We start from the raw sequence: 15,855 nt of genomic DNA, 5'->3' as shown, positions 1-15,855 counted from the left end.
GTTAACATGTAAAGGTCTCGTCATCTTTTTTAAACCTGTGTTTCTGGCCAGAAATTTGGAGAATCACATGAGCATGATAGAACTGTAACCTGGTTATCATGAATGGAAACTTAAGTATTTAAATGTGTAGATCTAGGAGTGTTAACATACTGTTGGCTATAGGTCACCATTCTGTATATCTGGGATGTCTATGATCCTGGTTCATGTTGGAGAGAAGGCAGCAGCTGCAGAGCTGTTTGTCTACAGTTTGGTCTAAGTGCAAACGGTTTTACTGTGTAAATATCGGCTTGTCGTGTAGGACAGAAGAAAACAGCAGCTGCAGGCTGTCCACCAGATACACCGCCACTATGCACCGCTGTGTTCTGGGGGGATGCAGGATGATGAAGAGTCTGATGGAGTCACAGCTTTATATAAGAGAAGAGGGGCAGTCGGAGAAGAAAATAGTAAAAAAAAAATAAAATCCTCACCCATAGATAAAGAATATATATAAATATAATTATATTAAATTAAACATCCAGCGTGAGCACCACCACGGAACGGTGCAATGTCCACAAGGGCAGCGGCAGTACCCCAATAATACAACTTGGAAAAAATAGAAGAAGGGTCTTGTGAGCCGAAACGTCGCAAGGTTGCCATATTATGGGTGAATAAAAGTTCACATATTTCACTTTTATTCCGGAGTGCAGTCCTATTTTTTCCAAGATAATAAATATATATATATATATAAATAATATCACATGGGGCACACCTCTTTTATAATATTATAAGGATTAGAGACCCTCTGATCAATTATTTTTTTTTATGTGTGCATACTCACTATACTAGGGATCACCACACCAGAGACCTTCAGCACTCCAGCTGTGGTGAAACTACGACTCCCAACATGCCCACTTGCTTGGCTGCTCTCGGAACCCCCATAGAATTGAATGGAGAATGCTGGAAATTGTAGTCTCACAACAGCTGGAGTGCTGAAGGTTGCTGACGCCTGCGCTACAAAATCTTTAAAAAAAATGAAAGCACGAGCTTCCAATGTTATAAGGGGCTGGTTACTGTGCCGATACCAGACGTTATATAGTGTAATACTGTAAATGTATAAACCTAGAAGACATAAAATACACACAGAGGCACAAGACCTTGACTAAGAAACACATTTATTTCCAATGTAGACCTATCCAAACAATGATTTCCACTTTATACTAATTGCTTAGTACAGTTATTAAATACAATAAAAATTAGCCCTTTTAACACAACATAGTAAAACCACGGCAGGAATCAGTAGTGACTTGAGCACATTGTGCCATCTGCAGCCATTTTGATTTTTTTTTGACATTTCAATCTAAAATAATACACATTCTGAGCAGTAGCAGCCATAATTCCCATTATGAAGACCCCGCTTCACTAGTGATCAGTGATTTAAAGCAAAACTATAACCTATTTTTTTTTTTTTAAGCAAAAAAATTGAAACCAGTGAAACAGTTATTCCCCCCCCCAATCTGCTTTTACTTTCTGCTTGTAGAGGTTTTCATTTTTATATACATGTTTATCGGGGCAACCATCTTGCCTGAACTGCTATGCACACGACCGTTGTTTCATTCCGTGTCCGTTGTTCTGTTTTTCGTGATTTTCTGCTGACCTATTAACTTTCAATGGGTCCGTTGAAAACTCGGCTAATGCACCGTTTGTCATCCGCGTCTGTGATCCGTGGTTCCAGTCCGTCAAAAATATATAACCTGTTCTATTTCCTTCACGGAAAACTGTTCGTGGACCCATTCAAGTCAATGGGTCAGTGAAAAAACGCGGAGGCACACAAGATTGTCATCCGCATCTGCGTCCATTTTTCTCCTATCATTTGCATGGCAAACTTGACTTAGACTTTTTTTTACTTTCCTTCATGTCTGGTGATCCTCCAAAAATAAACGGAAACGGATCACGGAACCCCATTTTGCGGAACGGAACACAACAACGGTCGTGTGCATGAGGCCATAGTGTGAGTTTTCTAGGGTGTATGCTCCGTGATGGGTGCAGGGAGGGGGAGGAGGTGAGCTGTATAGATCATCTATTGTGAATGGTGGATCCTGTATTATCTATACAGAGATGTTCTCAGTATATTATTAGGCTTAGTGGCCGCTGCAAAAACAAAAGTAATAAAAAATAAAACAAAATAAACATTTTTAAATACAGAGCATTACTTGATAATGGGTCAAATCCATTATTTCAGCTGGGGTCCATTACCAAATGTAACCTATTCACAATGGTGGTCAGGGGTAATGTCCCCCAACACATCACTGCTGAGGCCAGTTATTGGCTGAGGCGGTGCACATAACCCTGCCTGCCCATAGACAGACCGGGACCAGAACTCCAGTGACAACCGCCCGGGGAGCCGGAATAGAGCAGCAGGGAGCAGGTAAGTATAGATCACTTCACAGGTACCGCTGCTTGGGGGAATAAAAAAAAATAAAAAATCTTGGACAACCCCTTTTACCCTGTAATTGCTTTGAACATTTCATTACTAGGAATTCCATATAATACATATATTACAGGAATTGCTTCTTTTAGGAGTGGGGGCAGTTTTGGTAATAGAGCAAGGCAGCTGCAGAAAATCCAATTCCCACGTCTACCTCCTTGCAGAACACAGGTGGCAGTTTTCCTGCTCGTATTTTTGGAATGTACTGAGCAGATGGACTGCTGTATGTTAGGGTACACTATACAGTCTGGAAGCCAAAATCAGGAGAGGATCATAAAAGAGAGAAAGTAGAAAGCACAGATACGACGTCTCCTCTTTTTTAATTCCCTCCTGGTTTTGGCTTCCAATATTGCAAGCAGAAACCCGACCATGTAGCCGTATCCCTCAAGAAAACGAAGAAGAGCCCCGGCTAGCATTTTTTAACCATACAATGCCAATATAGTACTATACTGTATGGTGCCCAAATATGCATTATCCAAATAAAGCACTCACTTAACACCGCCACATAGTGCCCAAATAATATGCATATTCAATACTACAATATTGAGCGTCTGCATAATACTGAAAATTCAATACCCAAATAATATCACCATTTACCACAAAATTATAAGGGGTAACTGTAAATTAAATGTTTTATTCTAGGATGGTTAAAATGTAACATCCTGGGAGGTCTTGATCAGTGAAATGTTAAATGGGGACTCTCAGGTGATGAAGGGGTTATAAGCTAAATCGCTGAAAGTCCCTGGCACGGGAGGGGTTAATGGTAAAACTCCTCATGGTCCAGGGCAATGAAGACATTGAAGGGGTAGTTGGATGAAAAATATTCCACATTTTTCAAACCTGCCCCTGGATCTGAATACTTTTGTAATTGCTTGTCATTATGTTGCATAGCCACTGAGTTATTCAGTAAAAATCTACCTGTGTAGCGCCACCTGCTGGTTGGTCTTTTCCTCATCTCTCTGTCCACTGAGGTGTTTGCACATGCTCAGTTTTCGCATTCAACTGGCATCAGCCGGATCTACTGTTATAAGGTGTACAGGGAGAGAGATGCAGCAGAAAGGACATGCCCCTTGAAGTGCCAGATTGATATAAATCTAGTAAAGCAACAAATAAGGAGATCTCTGGATCCATGTGAGGTACAGGGCTGGTTGTAGCCGTGTTAGAAAGAGGTTGTCATGTACGATGTGATGTCTTATTCTCATGTTTTACATTGATCATGAAATCAATGAGATTTAATTAATTGTATAGTTCCCGATGTCCCATTCCAGAGAGGGCCCAGGGTCAAGGCAAACTGCATTCTGCTGACGGGGAACAAAAACTCCTTGTGACTACTCGGCAATTCCGGTAATACCTATACTGTATATGGACTTCTAAACTGCTCGCTCATATAAGCCATTCTTTGAGAAAAGTCATTCAACGCATTTCTTCACTAAGAACGAGAAGCATTTGGCAGGAGTTTCTTTAAATGGCAATTACATTGACCGACATGACTGTAAAGTGAATTATTACAACAAACTAAGAATTCAATTAAAACCTATGCTAGACACCATAAAATTAGTAGTATCAAAGCAATGTTAACAAAATAAAAATAAAAAAATACATGATCACAGTATTTCACACTCCACAGGCCTAACACAGTTCTCCAGCTCACAGTTTTATAATTTTTTTGAAAAAGTTTTTTATGGATATAGCATTGAAAACATTATATTGTGCTTTTAAGGGCATGTCCACATATTGGAAAAAGACTCTCTGGACATCTGCCGGCGGATTTGCCCTATTCAATGAAGCTAATATGCATCGGACTACTAATTGATGACTTATGTGATGGTCTCCAATCCACATACAGTCTTGATCAGCATTGGACTGGCCCACCAGAGTACCAGAGGATCCTCCGGTGGGTCCAGGCTCTTATAACATGGTAGGGCCAGGTCCAGGCTGGCAAGGTCTCCGCATGGAAACAGGGACATGATCCCCTTTATTTTTTTTTCACAATCCAGCTTTCAAATCCTCTCGTGGAAAAATCTATCCCGTATGAACTACGGCATAGATTCCCACTGAAAACAATCAGAGGCTAATGTCGAGTGGTTTTTGATGTGTATTTCGACGCGTTTCTAGTGGCAAGCGGCTCATTCAAAATCCACTGTGTGGACGTACAGATATAATTCCTGGCAAAGCTTCATTTAAAATTGTGCTTAAAGCTGGTATCGCGTTACACCATTGGGCTAACGCGTTAACCCACTGTTGTTGGAGCTTGCCAGATCTGTACCCCAACAGGTTTTAAAGGAATGCAATTAAAAGGGGTTAAATTAAATGAGAGAATATAGGAATTCTACCTTCCAGCGCCACTCTTATCAAATGGCTTGGTCTGGTATTGCAGCTCAGTCCCATTGACTTGATGGGGTTGAGGTGTCATACCAGATATAGCTCACGGACAAGAATGGTGCTGTGCCTGGAAGCCTGAAGCCCTATATTCTCTAATGTCACACAACCCATTTGATTGCAAATAACAGATTATATTTCATGTACATAAATCACTTGCCCAAAATGGACAGGCGGCAGAAGCGGCCATTTTGTGAAAACAATCCATTTATTCACCGACTTAGAACCGGTGATTGGATGGAAAGTGCAATATGTAGTTAACGCATAGGTTTGTTCCCATTTTAACCCTCTCACTGCTAGAGGTTTCTGGACTTTTTTTTCCCTCCACATACCCAAGTTAAAACCAGAATTATAAAATAACAAATAATCACCCAATACTCGTATTTTCTGAAAGTAGACACATGAATATTGTAAAAAATGCCAGCCAGCACTTTACAATCATTAGAGCCTTCATGCAACTTTGCATCAAATTGTAATGGTTTGTAAAAAAAAAAAAAAAAAATGCATACAAAATTCATGTTTGTGGCAAAAAGTCTGGCCCCTGAGCAGAGCCAGAGATGCACCACATGCCATAAAAATAATAGTTCATACATGTCACTTATGTCTACACAAAAATCATAAAAACTGAACAAAAAAATCTCTGCCACACAGGTAGAGACAAACTAATAAGCCTGATTAAAAACTATGGGGGGCAGGGGGGATTACTATGGGGGGCAGGGGGGATTTATCACAAGGGTAATATTTGACGTCAGTTTTGCTTCAGTCTGGATTTAGTGTGGTTGGGACAACATTTATCAAATGTGGCTCACTGGCCCATATTTACCAACGTGTCTGCGTATAAAATCTGTCTAAAAAGTGGCACAAATTGAGGAAATTTGGCATCCAGCCTAAGCCCCTGTGATATTCAGGTGCAGGTCTAGACAGCCGGTCTAATCTTACACCATCTAAAGAATTAGTAAATCTGGGCTACTGTTAGTTACATTTCTAACCTAACACTGCTTGAGCGCGCCACCTTCCAACTGGAATTTACAACTTTTTACAAAGGTCACAGTGATAAATCTTGAGCAAAACTCATTAACATACCTAACCATGCCCACTTTCCCACCTATATTTCAGAACTGAGTGGTGTAAAAATGCAAAAGAAAAAAAAAAAAAAAAGCTACATTTTTGTGCAAATAACTCAAAAAAGTTGCAAGATTATTTTGAAGCCAGATTTCTTGAGTGCAGGGTGTGATAAATTACCACTTATGATACTGGGATATAAGTGGATACCATATGGACTTGGCAATAAAAAGGTTAAACACCCTGAAAAGCTCTGAACCCAAACACACCCATATGTTCACCCAGGGAGCCCCACTAATATGAGCTCCGAAGCTCTCCCTTGCTCTGAGCTGAATCATGCAGGGCAAAGGCATTTTTGGAGATCCAGTGATGTGCTTGGCTCTCCTGGCTGCCATGCAGAGGCTTCCGCCCAGCAGTGAGCCCTGTGACGTCGATGGCACTGATGGGCAGGATTTAGCGCTGCCCTAGCCTGTAAAACGGCTAGGGCAGCACTAAAGCCGACCCATTAGAGCCAGTGACGTCACCAAATACATTGCTGGGCAGAAGCCTCCACCTAGCAGTGTAGCAAAGTAAACAAACAAGCCCATGCCCTGCACGACCCAGCGCAGGGCAAGGGAGAGCATCGGATGCTGATATCACAGGGGTCAGAGGGGTGAAAATGTGGGTAGCTCTGAACCCGGACAACCCCTTTAATAGATTTCTTGTATTTTTCCTTTAATCAAGTCTAATCAAAAGGAGTTTTCTGGTCCATTTATATTAGGCCATCAATATCTGAACAGAGGGGGTCCAACACACCACACCCCCAATGATCAGCTGTTCTGAAGCAGCTGTACACTGCTGTACCCAGCACTGTCTACTACACACAATGAATGGAGTTTAGTTCCTGCTGGAGCTACTGCAGGATAGCAGTAGCCAATAAGATATTGATGGCCTATCCTGAGGATAGGCCATCAATACAAAATGACCTAAAAACTTATTTGAGGTGAAAAATCCACAGTGACAAAGAACCTTGAGACCACTGCAAAAGCATCTGACCACATGAGATGTTTGCAAGGCCACTTGCAACTTCTTTACATAGTGGAGACTATGTAATGGTCGCGGTAATGCTTCTAGTTTTCCATGGATGATGGGTGACTAAATCCCTGGCACCTATGCAGCCCTATCCTGACCAGCAACTGACTTCAATACAGAAAGGCCAAATTATCTTCAAGTCTACGGCCATCTTTGTGCTTTTGTGTTTTCCGTATTCTGAGACTTTGTGCCTTAGTGTTGTCAGCAGTGGACTGTTAGTTGTGGAGATATTTTAGAATTTTTACAAAATGATCCTACCACGATAAGTTCATCTAAAACTTACCTGTAAAATACAACTAGAGATTAATGTACAGAATAGACACCTGTAAGTCCTGCACTTAATCCTATGCACTTTTCCAGTCATTTACTATCGTAATGTGTCCCTGAGTTTACACTTATATAAAAAAAAATAAAAAAAAAAAGGACTGGCTTCAAAATTCTGTAATTATAGGTACATATACTGTACATCTTCCTTCTGCGCAGTTACCGTAGCTAAGGCATGTCCTTGGTACCTATGTCATATACAGACTAGAATCTTAAATTCTCATGCTTGCCATTGACTCAAATCTCAGTTTTCCATCCAACTATATCAGCCAGAGAAATTCTGTATGACCAGCTGAATACTCAGAGGGCTAAATGGGTGGCGAACCGACAGCTACCCATGTCCTGGTATCGGGCGCGGTTACACCTGCTTGACGGAATCAGTCAGACCAGTCATTTTCATCAAACTCTGATTCGTCCTCAGAGTCGCTGTACTCCACCGCAATGCGCCTGGACAGGATTGTCGCAACATCATTCCCAACTGGTTCTCGTTTGGCTTCCTGTTCACGCTGTTCTTGTACTTTTTTCAGCCGGATTCCTGCACACAAAAAAATACACATGACTTACTATGCAAATATAAGCACAACAGCACTTTTCACCAGCTACAGTGGAATCTGATCGTTGGAGCTCCAAAACAAAGTTTAAATGATGTGTCCAGCACTGCAATGTCTCCATAAAACCGGAGCAGAGGTAAAATACAAGTACTGCCAATGCGTTTTAGGCTACACAAGCCCAAATCTAGGGCCAAATCCTAAACAGGAACATGTCAGGAGCTTCATGTTTCTGGAACCTCGGCCGGAATGAAATGCACGCAAAGCTTCCTCCTATGTTTTACTCCGAACCGCTGTGGATTTTAGAAAAAACGTTAAAAAAATTACCTAATGACTGTGCACAGACTTACAGAGCAGACTTTCAATATTTGCACAGGATACCAAAGTATTCAACACAGATAGAGAAATGGCAAATGAAATTTAATGTGAAAACAGGTGAAGTCATGTACTAAGTATATAAATCTGTAAACCAAAATACTAAATACTTCCTAATAGCTTAGGAATATTGGTGGACAGTAAACCTAAAGGGAACCTGTCATCAACTTTATGCAGCCCATACTAACGGCAGAATAAAGTAAAGACAGGTGAGTTGATTTCAGCGGTCTGTCATTAAAAAGTTAAAAGTAAGTGGTTGCCAAGAACCAACATCACAATCATTGCAGACTGGGCCTTGAGAAGAGTCACGGCCACCTGAGAGGAGTCCTGGTTATTCATGAATTCCTGCTCTCCTGCCCACCTGCTGATGACTGACAGTCTTCTACCTAGTTTTCTCCCTTTCTCTCTAGGAGAGAACTGCCAATCATCAGCAGATGGGGGAGAGCAGGAGATTATGAATAACCAGGACTCTTCTCAGGTAGATTGGACTCTTCTCCAGGCCTGGGCTTAAATGATTATGATGCTGGTTCTTGGCAACCACTTACTATTAGCTCATGAGTGACACATCGCTGACATCAGCATTTCTGTTACTAATTTATGCGGCCCTCAGTGAGGTTAGCATAAAGTTGATGACAGGTTCCCTTTAATTTTTGTGACCAATGTCAGGCAGCTGCCACCAAAGCAAATAAAATAATGGGATGCATGAAAAGAGGCATAGATGCTCGCAAGTACAAAATTGTGCCTCTGTGCAAATCAGTAGTCAGACCAAATATGAAATAGTGTGTATTAATCTTAGGTATCTGTAGAAGAAGAACGTAGTTGAACTAGATACAGAGGATGGCAACCAAGGTCGTTCAGTGAATGGGTGGATCGCAGTACCAAGACAGGTTATCAAACTTGGGTTTGTTTAGTCTGGAAAAACATGGGCTAAGGCTGTATTACAGATGAGCCTTAGAATTGTCGGGAGGGAAGCGTTCCTTCCCGACAATTGCCTGCTCGTCAGTGGAGTAGACAGCTGCTATTACATGCAGCGATCTCCTCCACAGTATGGGGAGGAGTGATCGCTAATGCAATCCCTCGCCCCCGTACAGAATCATTGTTTGCTGGCAGCAAACCATGATTTTTGTGCCTGCATAAAAGATGACATTGTCTGATGAACAAGCGTTTGCTCATTCATCGGCGGCGCTTTTACACAGGCAGATCATCGGTAACGAGCTGTATCCTTAATCCAACATTACCAACTATGTAACATACTTTAAACACAAATGTATACTGGGGAGAAGTGAACGTTGGGTGGCTCCCCACCAACATCTCCCCAATAAGCTTGATTTTGACAGGTTTTTCCCTATTTCTGTATACGGACAGGCCTGTCAATCAATCTGAGCGAGGTCTCTTCTCCCTGTTCCGGGCTCATTTTTTTACAATTTTTCTCTGATGACTCGCAGTGTTTTATAGCAGAACACAGTTGCTTATAAACAGGGATCCTGTTGGGATTTTATACCGCTTGTAGTATAGGCAGCCTAATACTTCTGACAGGTTGCCTTTAACACATCTCAGCAGTAATCCAATAAATTCTCCTAAAACCTCACTGTTTAATCCAGCCTAATTGTAGCCTTCTGCTAACGTATTCTTTGATTGCTTCCATGCTTTTAGCTTTCCTCTATACAGTAATACATGAGGCTAACGTAGAAATTAAAGAATGTAATGTGTATTCCTCTGTGTTCCAGTTCATCTTCTTTCTCACTAAAGGGATGTTCTCTCAAAACCTGAAGATATGAGGGCCAAAAATACAATTGTCCGAAATATGTGAACACAGCCTTAGAAGCACCGTAAATAAATCTGGACCAATTTCAAAGGTCTTCTCCACGGCCCATTTTACGCCATCTGTGTTTTAACTCTATATTGTGTCCACAATCCAAGACTGCAGTGTAACCATGATTTAAGTTTGGTGCAGATAAACCTTGGGAGGTCTGGTGGATGAGGCTATAAATGGGTGATACAATGCTAAAGTCGTCTCAAAAACACCACAAAATTGGCCAAGCAGGTTTTGTCATTGGTAAAGACTTTTACTCACCCATCCTGATAGCAGAGAGGAGATCACTACGAGCGTCACTTGTCAGGCCAAGGAGATGTGCACCATCGTGACGTTTTGCTTCTAACACTTTGGCAAAGTGCATTGGAGATGAAGAGAGAGACAGAACTGATGAAGGTGGTCCTGGTGGTGGTGGGGGAGGCCCACTTAAAGCAGAGATGCTGATTCCACCCGGAGGTGGAGAAGGTGCATATGGCAATCCAGACAACTGCCCTCCAGGGGATCCAGGGACTGGGTGCTGAAGTGGACTAACAAAAGCAGTTTGAGCTGAAGGAATCAGTGGTGGAGGAGGAGGTGGTGATCCAGTGGAATAATATTCCATCATCTGTGCTGGCAGAACCCGTCTGAGGAAAGATTTCATATAATTTTAAATCATTAGCCCATTATCTCCTATTTCTCTACTAAGGATTTAGCCTCCGAAGGGTTAGCATTGGTATTAGCACAAACATTCCCAGTATATAAAGAATAGTTAAGGGCTCTTTCACACTTGCGTTCTTGTCTTCCAGCATAGAGTTCTGTCGTCGGGATTATCCTAATGCATTCTGAATGGAGTGAAATCCATTCAGGATGCATCAGGATGTCTTCAGCAGCATGCTGCGCTTTTTGCTCCGGCCAAAAATCCTGAAGACTTGCCGCAAGGCCGGATACGGAATTAATGCCCATTGAAAGGCATTGATCCGGATCCGGCCTTAAGCTAAACGTTGTTTCAGCGCATTGCCGGATACGACGTTTAGCTTTTTCTGAATGGTTACCATGGCTGCCGGGACGCTAAAGTCCTGGCAGCCATGGTAAAGTGTAGTGGGGAGCAGCATACTTACCGTCCGTGCGGCTCCCGGGGCGCTCCAGAGTGACGTCAGGGCGCCCCAGGCGCATGGATGATGTGATCGCATGGCACGTCATCCATGCGCATGGGGCACTCTGACTTCACTCTGGAGCGCCCCGGGAGCCGTGCGGACTGTAAGTATGCCGCTCCCCCGCTCCCCACTACTACTATGGCAACCAGGACTTTAATAGCGTCCTGGGTGCCATAGTAACACTGAACGCATTTTGAAGACGGATTCGTCTTCAAATGCTTTCAGTACACTTGCGTTTTTCCGGATCCGGCGTGTACCTCCGGCAAGTGGAGTACACGCCGGATCCGGACAACGCAAGTGTGAAAGAGGCCTAACAGATTAAAGTTCATGTTCCTAAAGCGCCATAGTATATTTACAGCACGGGCTTTAGGTTGATAAATAAGCGACCAAGCTGATTAATCTTGTTTCCTCCTGTTATAGAGGACTGCTGGGGACCCAGGAGAAAGGACAGAAATGGTGTTCAGTGCTCCTGTATTCTCTATTTTGACATACTTAGCACTAGATGAGCACTATGCGTAAAACTGAGGCAGCAGAGGCCTCGTGTGACTGATATGCCAGTTCTACAAGGCTGACACTAGGTTTAACTAGACCAGTGATGGCTAACCTCCGGCACTCCAGCTGTGGTAAAAACTACTGACTCCCAGCATGCTCCATTCATTCCTATGGAGTTCTGAGAACAGCCAAGCAAGTGTAAATCTTGGGTTAGCCATCACAGAACTAGACCCAACAGTGCTGTAATAGTAGCAACTGTCACTGCAACTGGGCAGACTTTCCTTGCATTGGGCAGCCGTAACTACAGTGGAAAAGTATAGTGTGAAAATTTTTTAATAATTTCTAAATTAATTAAAAAAAAAAGCATTTTTTGACAGAGTAGAAAAACATAAAAAAAAATAATACCCTGTAAAAAATTTTTTTTTTTAAGTATTCCCTCAGCCAACCATTGTGATAATGCTAGCCAAGACCTGATTAGACTAATATCAAAATGCTAGACTAACGTAAATGAAAAATCTATTTGAGGGTAGTACCGTATTACTACCAGAAAAAAAAAATGTTAACATGTAAAAACATGTTATTGTAAAAAATTTTTTTCAAACTACAGATGTAGTTAGGGTTATATTGACTTAACATGTTAAGGCAACAAATACACATTAAAGTAATGCAGCAAATTGCCTGAAAGTGACCATTCTGTATAGCTGGTGTCAAAATAATGCCGGATACATATGTATACGGCTAAAAGTGCTTAAAGGGGTTGTCAGAGTTTTATTTTGTTCTTTGTATGTTTCTAACTAGGCGAATGTAACAGCTTTACCATGCACTTACTGCATTTGTAGTTGCTCCTTTCTCAGATTTCATGATGATGTTTCGTGCACAAGCCCGAGAGAGCAGATATGAGTCTGTACACCAGACATCACTGTGCTGGCCACACCCCCCTGCACTGCTGTCTGATCTCTCCCTGAATTCTTACCCTTCAGCAGCAAAGACATCAGGGCTGAAGGCTTTACTGAGTAGCTGCAGGCAGTGAGGAGACAAATTCTGGGCACAGGAGCTGACAAAGAAGTTCTGCTGAGCATTGCACAAGAACAGGTAGGGGGAAAATCCTGTGTGTATCAGCAGTGTCATTATACAGCTGGGACTTGTAGTCCTACACATACAACATGCTGCTGAGTACCCCAGCAGGCAGACATGTCACTCAGGGCAGCACTTGTATTCACTCCCTTAGCAGAGTAGGGGGAGGGGCAGAGATTGTTTTTATTGCAGGTAAACAAAGGGCCAGAAGAGAACCAGGGAAATTAGGAAATAGATTGCTTGCTTAGCTTAGTTATATATTGCTGCCCATCAGATTTACAGTACTATATATATATTTTTTTTTTCATAACCTCGGACAACCCCTAAAAAAAAAAAAAAAGTCTAAAATATTAAGATACACCAACATTGTTCATTAAAATAGAACACACTGGGGGAAAAAAATCACTTCTCTGGCTTTAAAAAAATTAAAAAGTTATAGCCCTTAAAGGGAACCTGTCACCTGGATTTTAGGTATAGAGCTGAGGACATGGGTTGCTAGATAGCCTCTAGCACATCCGCAATACCCAGTCCCCATAGCTCTGTGAGCTTTTATTGTGTATAAAAACCAATTTGATACATATGCAAATTAACCTAAGATGAGTCAGAGCTTGAAAATATGACTCTTCTCTGGTCACACAAGTAAGATATGACTCTTTTATGTTAATTTGCATATGTATCAATTCGTTTGTTTTTACACAATAAAAGCACACAGAGCTATGGGGACTGGGTATTGCGGATGTGCTAGCGGCCATCTAGCAACCCATGTCCTCGCTCTATACCCAAAACACAGGTGACAGGTTCCTTTTAAACTAACAAATTCAAAATATGGCTGAACTGTGTTAGGTCCTGAAGACCAAAATTACCTTTGTGCTGGACGCTGTCCGTACACATTAGATATAAATCTGCCATTCAGCTGTACAAACCACTACATACAGTACAGACCAAAAGTTTGGACACACCTTCTCATTCAAAGAGTTTTCTTTATTTTCATGACTATGAAAATTGTAGATTCACACTGAAGGCATCAAAACTATGAATTAACACATGTGGAATTATATACATAACAAAAATGTGTGAAAAAACTGAAAATATGTCATAGTCTAGGTTCTTCAAAGTAGCCACCTTTTGCTTTGATTACTGCTTTGCACACTCTTGACATTCTCTTGACGAGCGTCACCTGAAATGGTCTTCCAACAGTCTTGAAGGAGTTCCCAGAGATGCTTAGCACTTGTTGGCCCTTTTGCCTTCACTCTGCGGTCCAGCTCACCCCAAACCATCTCGATTGGGTTCAGGTCCGGTGACTGTGGAGGCCAGGTCATCTGGCGCAGCACCCCATCACTCTCCTTCATGGTCAAATAGCCCTTACACAGCCTGGAGGTGTGTTTGGGGTCATTGTCCTGTTGAAAAATAAATGATGGTCCAACTAAACGCAAACCGGATGGAATAGCATGCCGCTGCAAGATGCTGTGGTAGCCATGCTAGTTCAGTATGCCTTCAATTTTGAATAAATCCCCAACAGTGTCACCAGCAAAGCACCCCCACACCATCACACCTCCTCCTCCATGCTTCACGGTGGGAACCAGGCATGTAGAGTCCATCCGTTCACCTTTTCTGCGTCGCACAAAGACACGGTGGTTGGAACCAAAGATCTCAAATTTGGACTCATCAGACCAAAGCACAGATTTCCACTGGTCTAATGTCCATTCCTTGTGTTCTTTAGCCCAAACAAGTCTCTTCTGCTTGTTGTCTGTCCATAGCAGTGGTTTCCTAGCAGATATTCTACCATGAAGGCCTGATTCACACAGTCTCCTCTTAACAGTTGTTCTAGAGATGTGTCTGCTGCTAGAACTCTGTGTGGCATTGACCTGCTCTCTAATCTGAGCTGCTGTTAACCTGCGATTTCTGAGGCTGGTGACTCGGATGAACTTATCCTCCGCAGCAGAGGTGACTCTTGGTTTTCCTTTCCTGGGGCGGTCCGCATGTGAGCCAGTTTCTTTGTAGCGCTTGATGGTTTTTGTGACTGCACTTGGGGACACTTTCAAAGTTTTCCCAATTTTTCGCACTGACTGACCTTCATTTCTTAAAGTAATGATGGCCACTCGTTTTTCTTTACTGAGCTGCTTTTTTCTTGCCATAATACAAATTCTAACAGTCTATTCAGTAGGACTATCAGCTGTGTATCCACCTGACTTCTCCACAACACAATTGATGGTCCCAACCCCATTCATAAGGCAAGAAATCCCACTTATTAAACCTGACAGGGCACACCTGTGAAGTGAAAACCATTTCAGATGACTACCTCTTGAAGCTCATCAAGAAAATGCCAAGAGTTTGCAAAGCAGTAATCAAAGCAAAAGGTGGTTACTTTGAAGAACCTAGAATATTACATATTTTCAGTTGTTTCACACTTTTTTGTTATGTATACAATTCCACATGTGTTAATTCATAGTTTTGATGCCTTCAGTGTGAATTTACAATTTTCATAGTCATGAAAATAAAGAAAACTCTTTGAATGAGAAGGCGTGTCCAAACTTTTGGTCTGTACTGTATATTTCTGAAAATTACATATACTGTACAATGAAGAGCACTAAGATACAACCTTAGATCAGATTGGTTGCATACAGAAGCCTTACCTGCACTCAGCAGAAGTTAGGGGCGGTGGATGCGGTCCATCCATAGTTGATGGTGGTGGTGGCGGCGGCTGTTGTGGTCTACTCAACGTCCCATGTCTTAAAGTGCCAGTTGAGGATCTGTAATCGTGCTCATGGAATTGATTGGTGCCTATATGATGCAGTGATTCTCCTGATCCAACATAAGTTGGGGTCACGGAATGTTGATGCATGGAGTGATTTGGGGTTGCAGGATAGGAGTATTCAGTCAAATCAGATACATGAGACCTTAGGATAAGAAAAAAACAAAATTAGACCATACTAGATCAAAGTTCGCTCCATAACGTGAGTCATTTAGCATCACACAATGAAAAATATGACATTTGCAGACTTTTAGTAAAATTAATTAATTTAGTAAACTCCATGACATGCTATTACAAGGACAGACCTAATGAGGGTTATGTGGCCAACACACCTTCATGGATGAATATTGGAATTCCAATAGGAAATC

At 42.0% G+C, this 15,855-nt stretch overlaps 1 protein-coding gene across 1 annotated transcript in view; it reads right to left on the bottom strand.

Annotated features, from left to right (window-relative positions):
* Positions 1-7,677: 7,677 nt before the first annotated feature.
* WASF3 (WASP family member 3) overlaps positions 7,678-15,855 on the bottom strand; it is a 77,862-nt gene continuing 69,684 nt past the window's right edge. The window contains exons 8-10 of the mRNA XM_044276383.1: positions 15,369-15,632; positions 10,298-10,659; positions 7,678-7,835 (exon numbers count right to left, since the gene is read on the bottom strand). Coding sequence (XP_044132318.1) covers positions 7,678-7,835; positions 10,298-10,659; positions 15,369-15,632 — 784 coding nt within the window. The remainder of the gene's footprint in view (positions 7,836-10,297; positions 10,660-15,368; positions 15,633-15,855) is intronic.

The sequence above is a fragment of the Bufo gargarizans genome, chromosome 1 (genome assembly GCF_014858855.1).
Source record: "Bufo gargarizans isolate SCDJY-AF-19 chromosome 1, ASM1485885v1, whole genome shotgun sequence".
NCBI classification, from domain to species: domain Eukaryota; kingdom Metazoa; phylum Chordata; class Amphibia; order Anura; family Bufonidae; genus Bufo; species Bufo gargarizans.
This window is presented reverse-complemented; position numbering and strand designations above follow the sequence as displayed.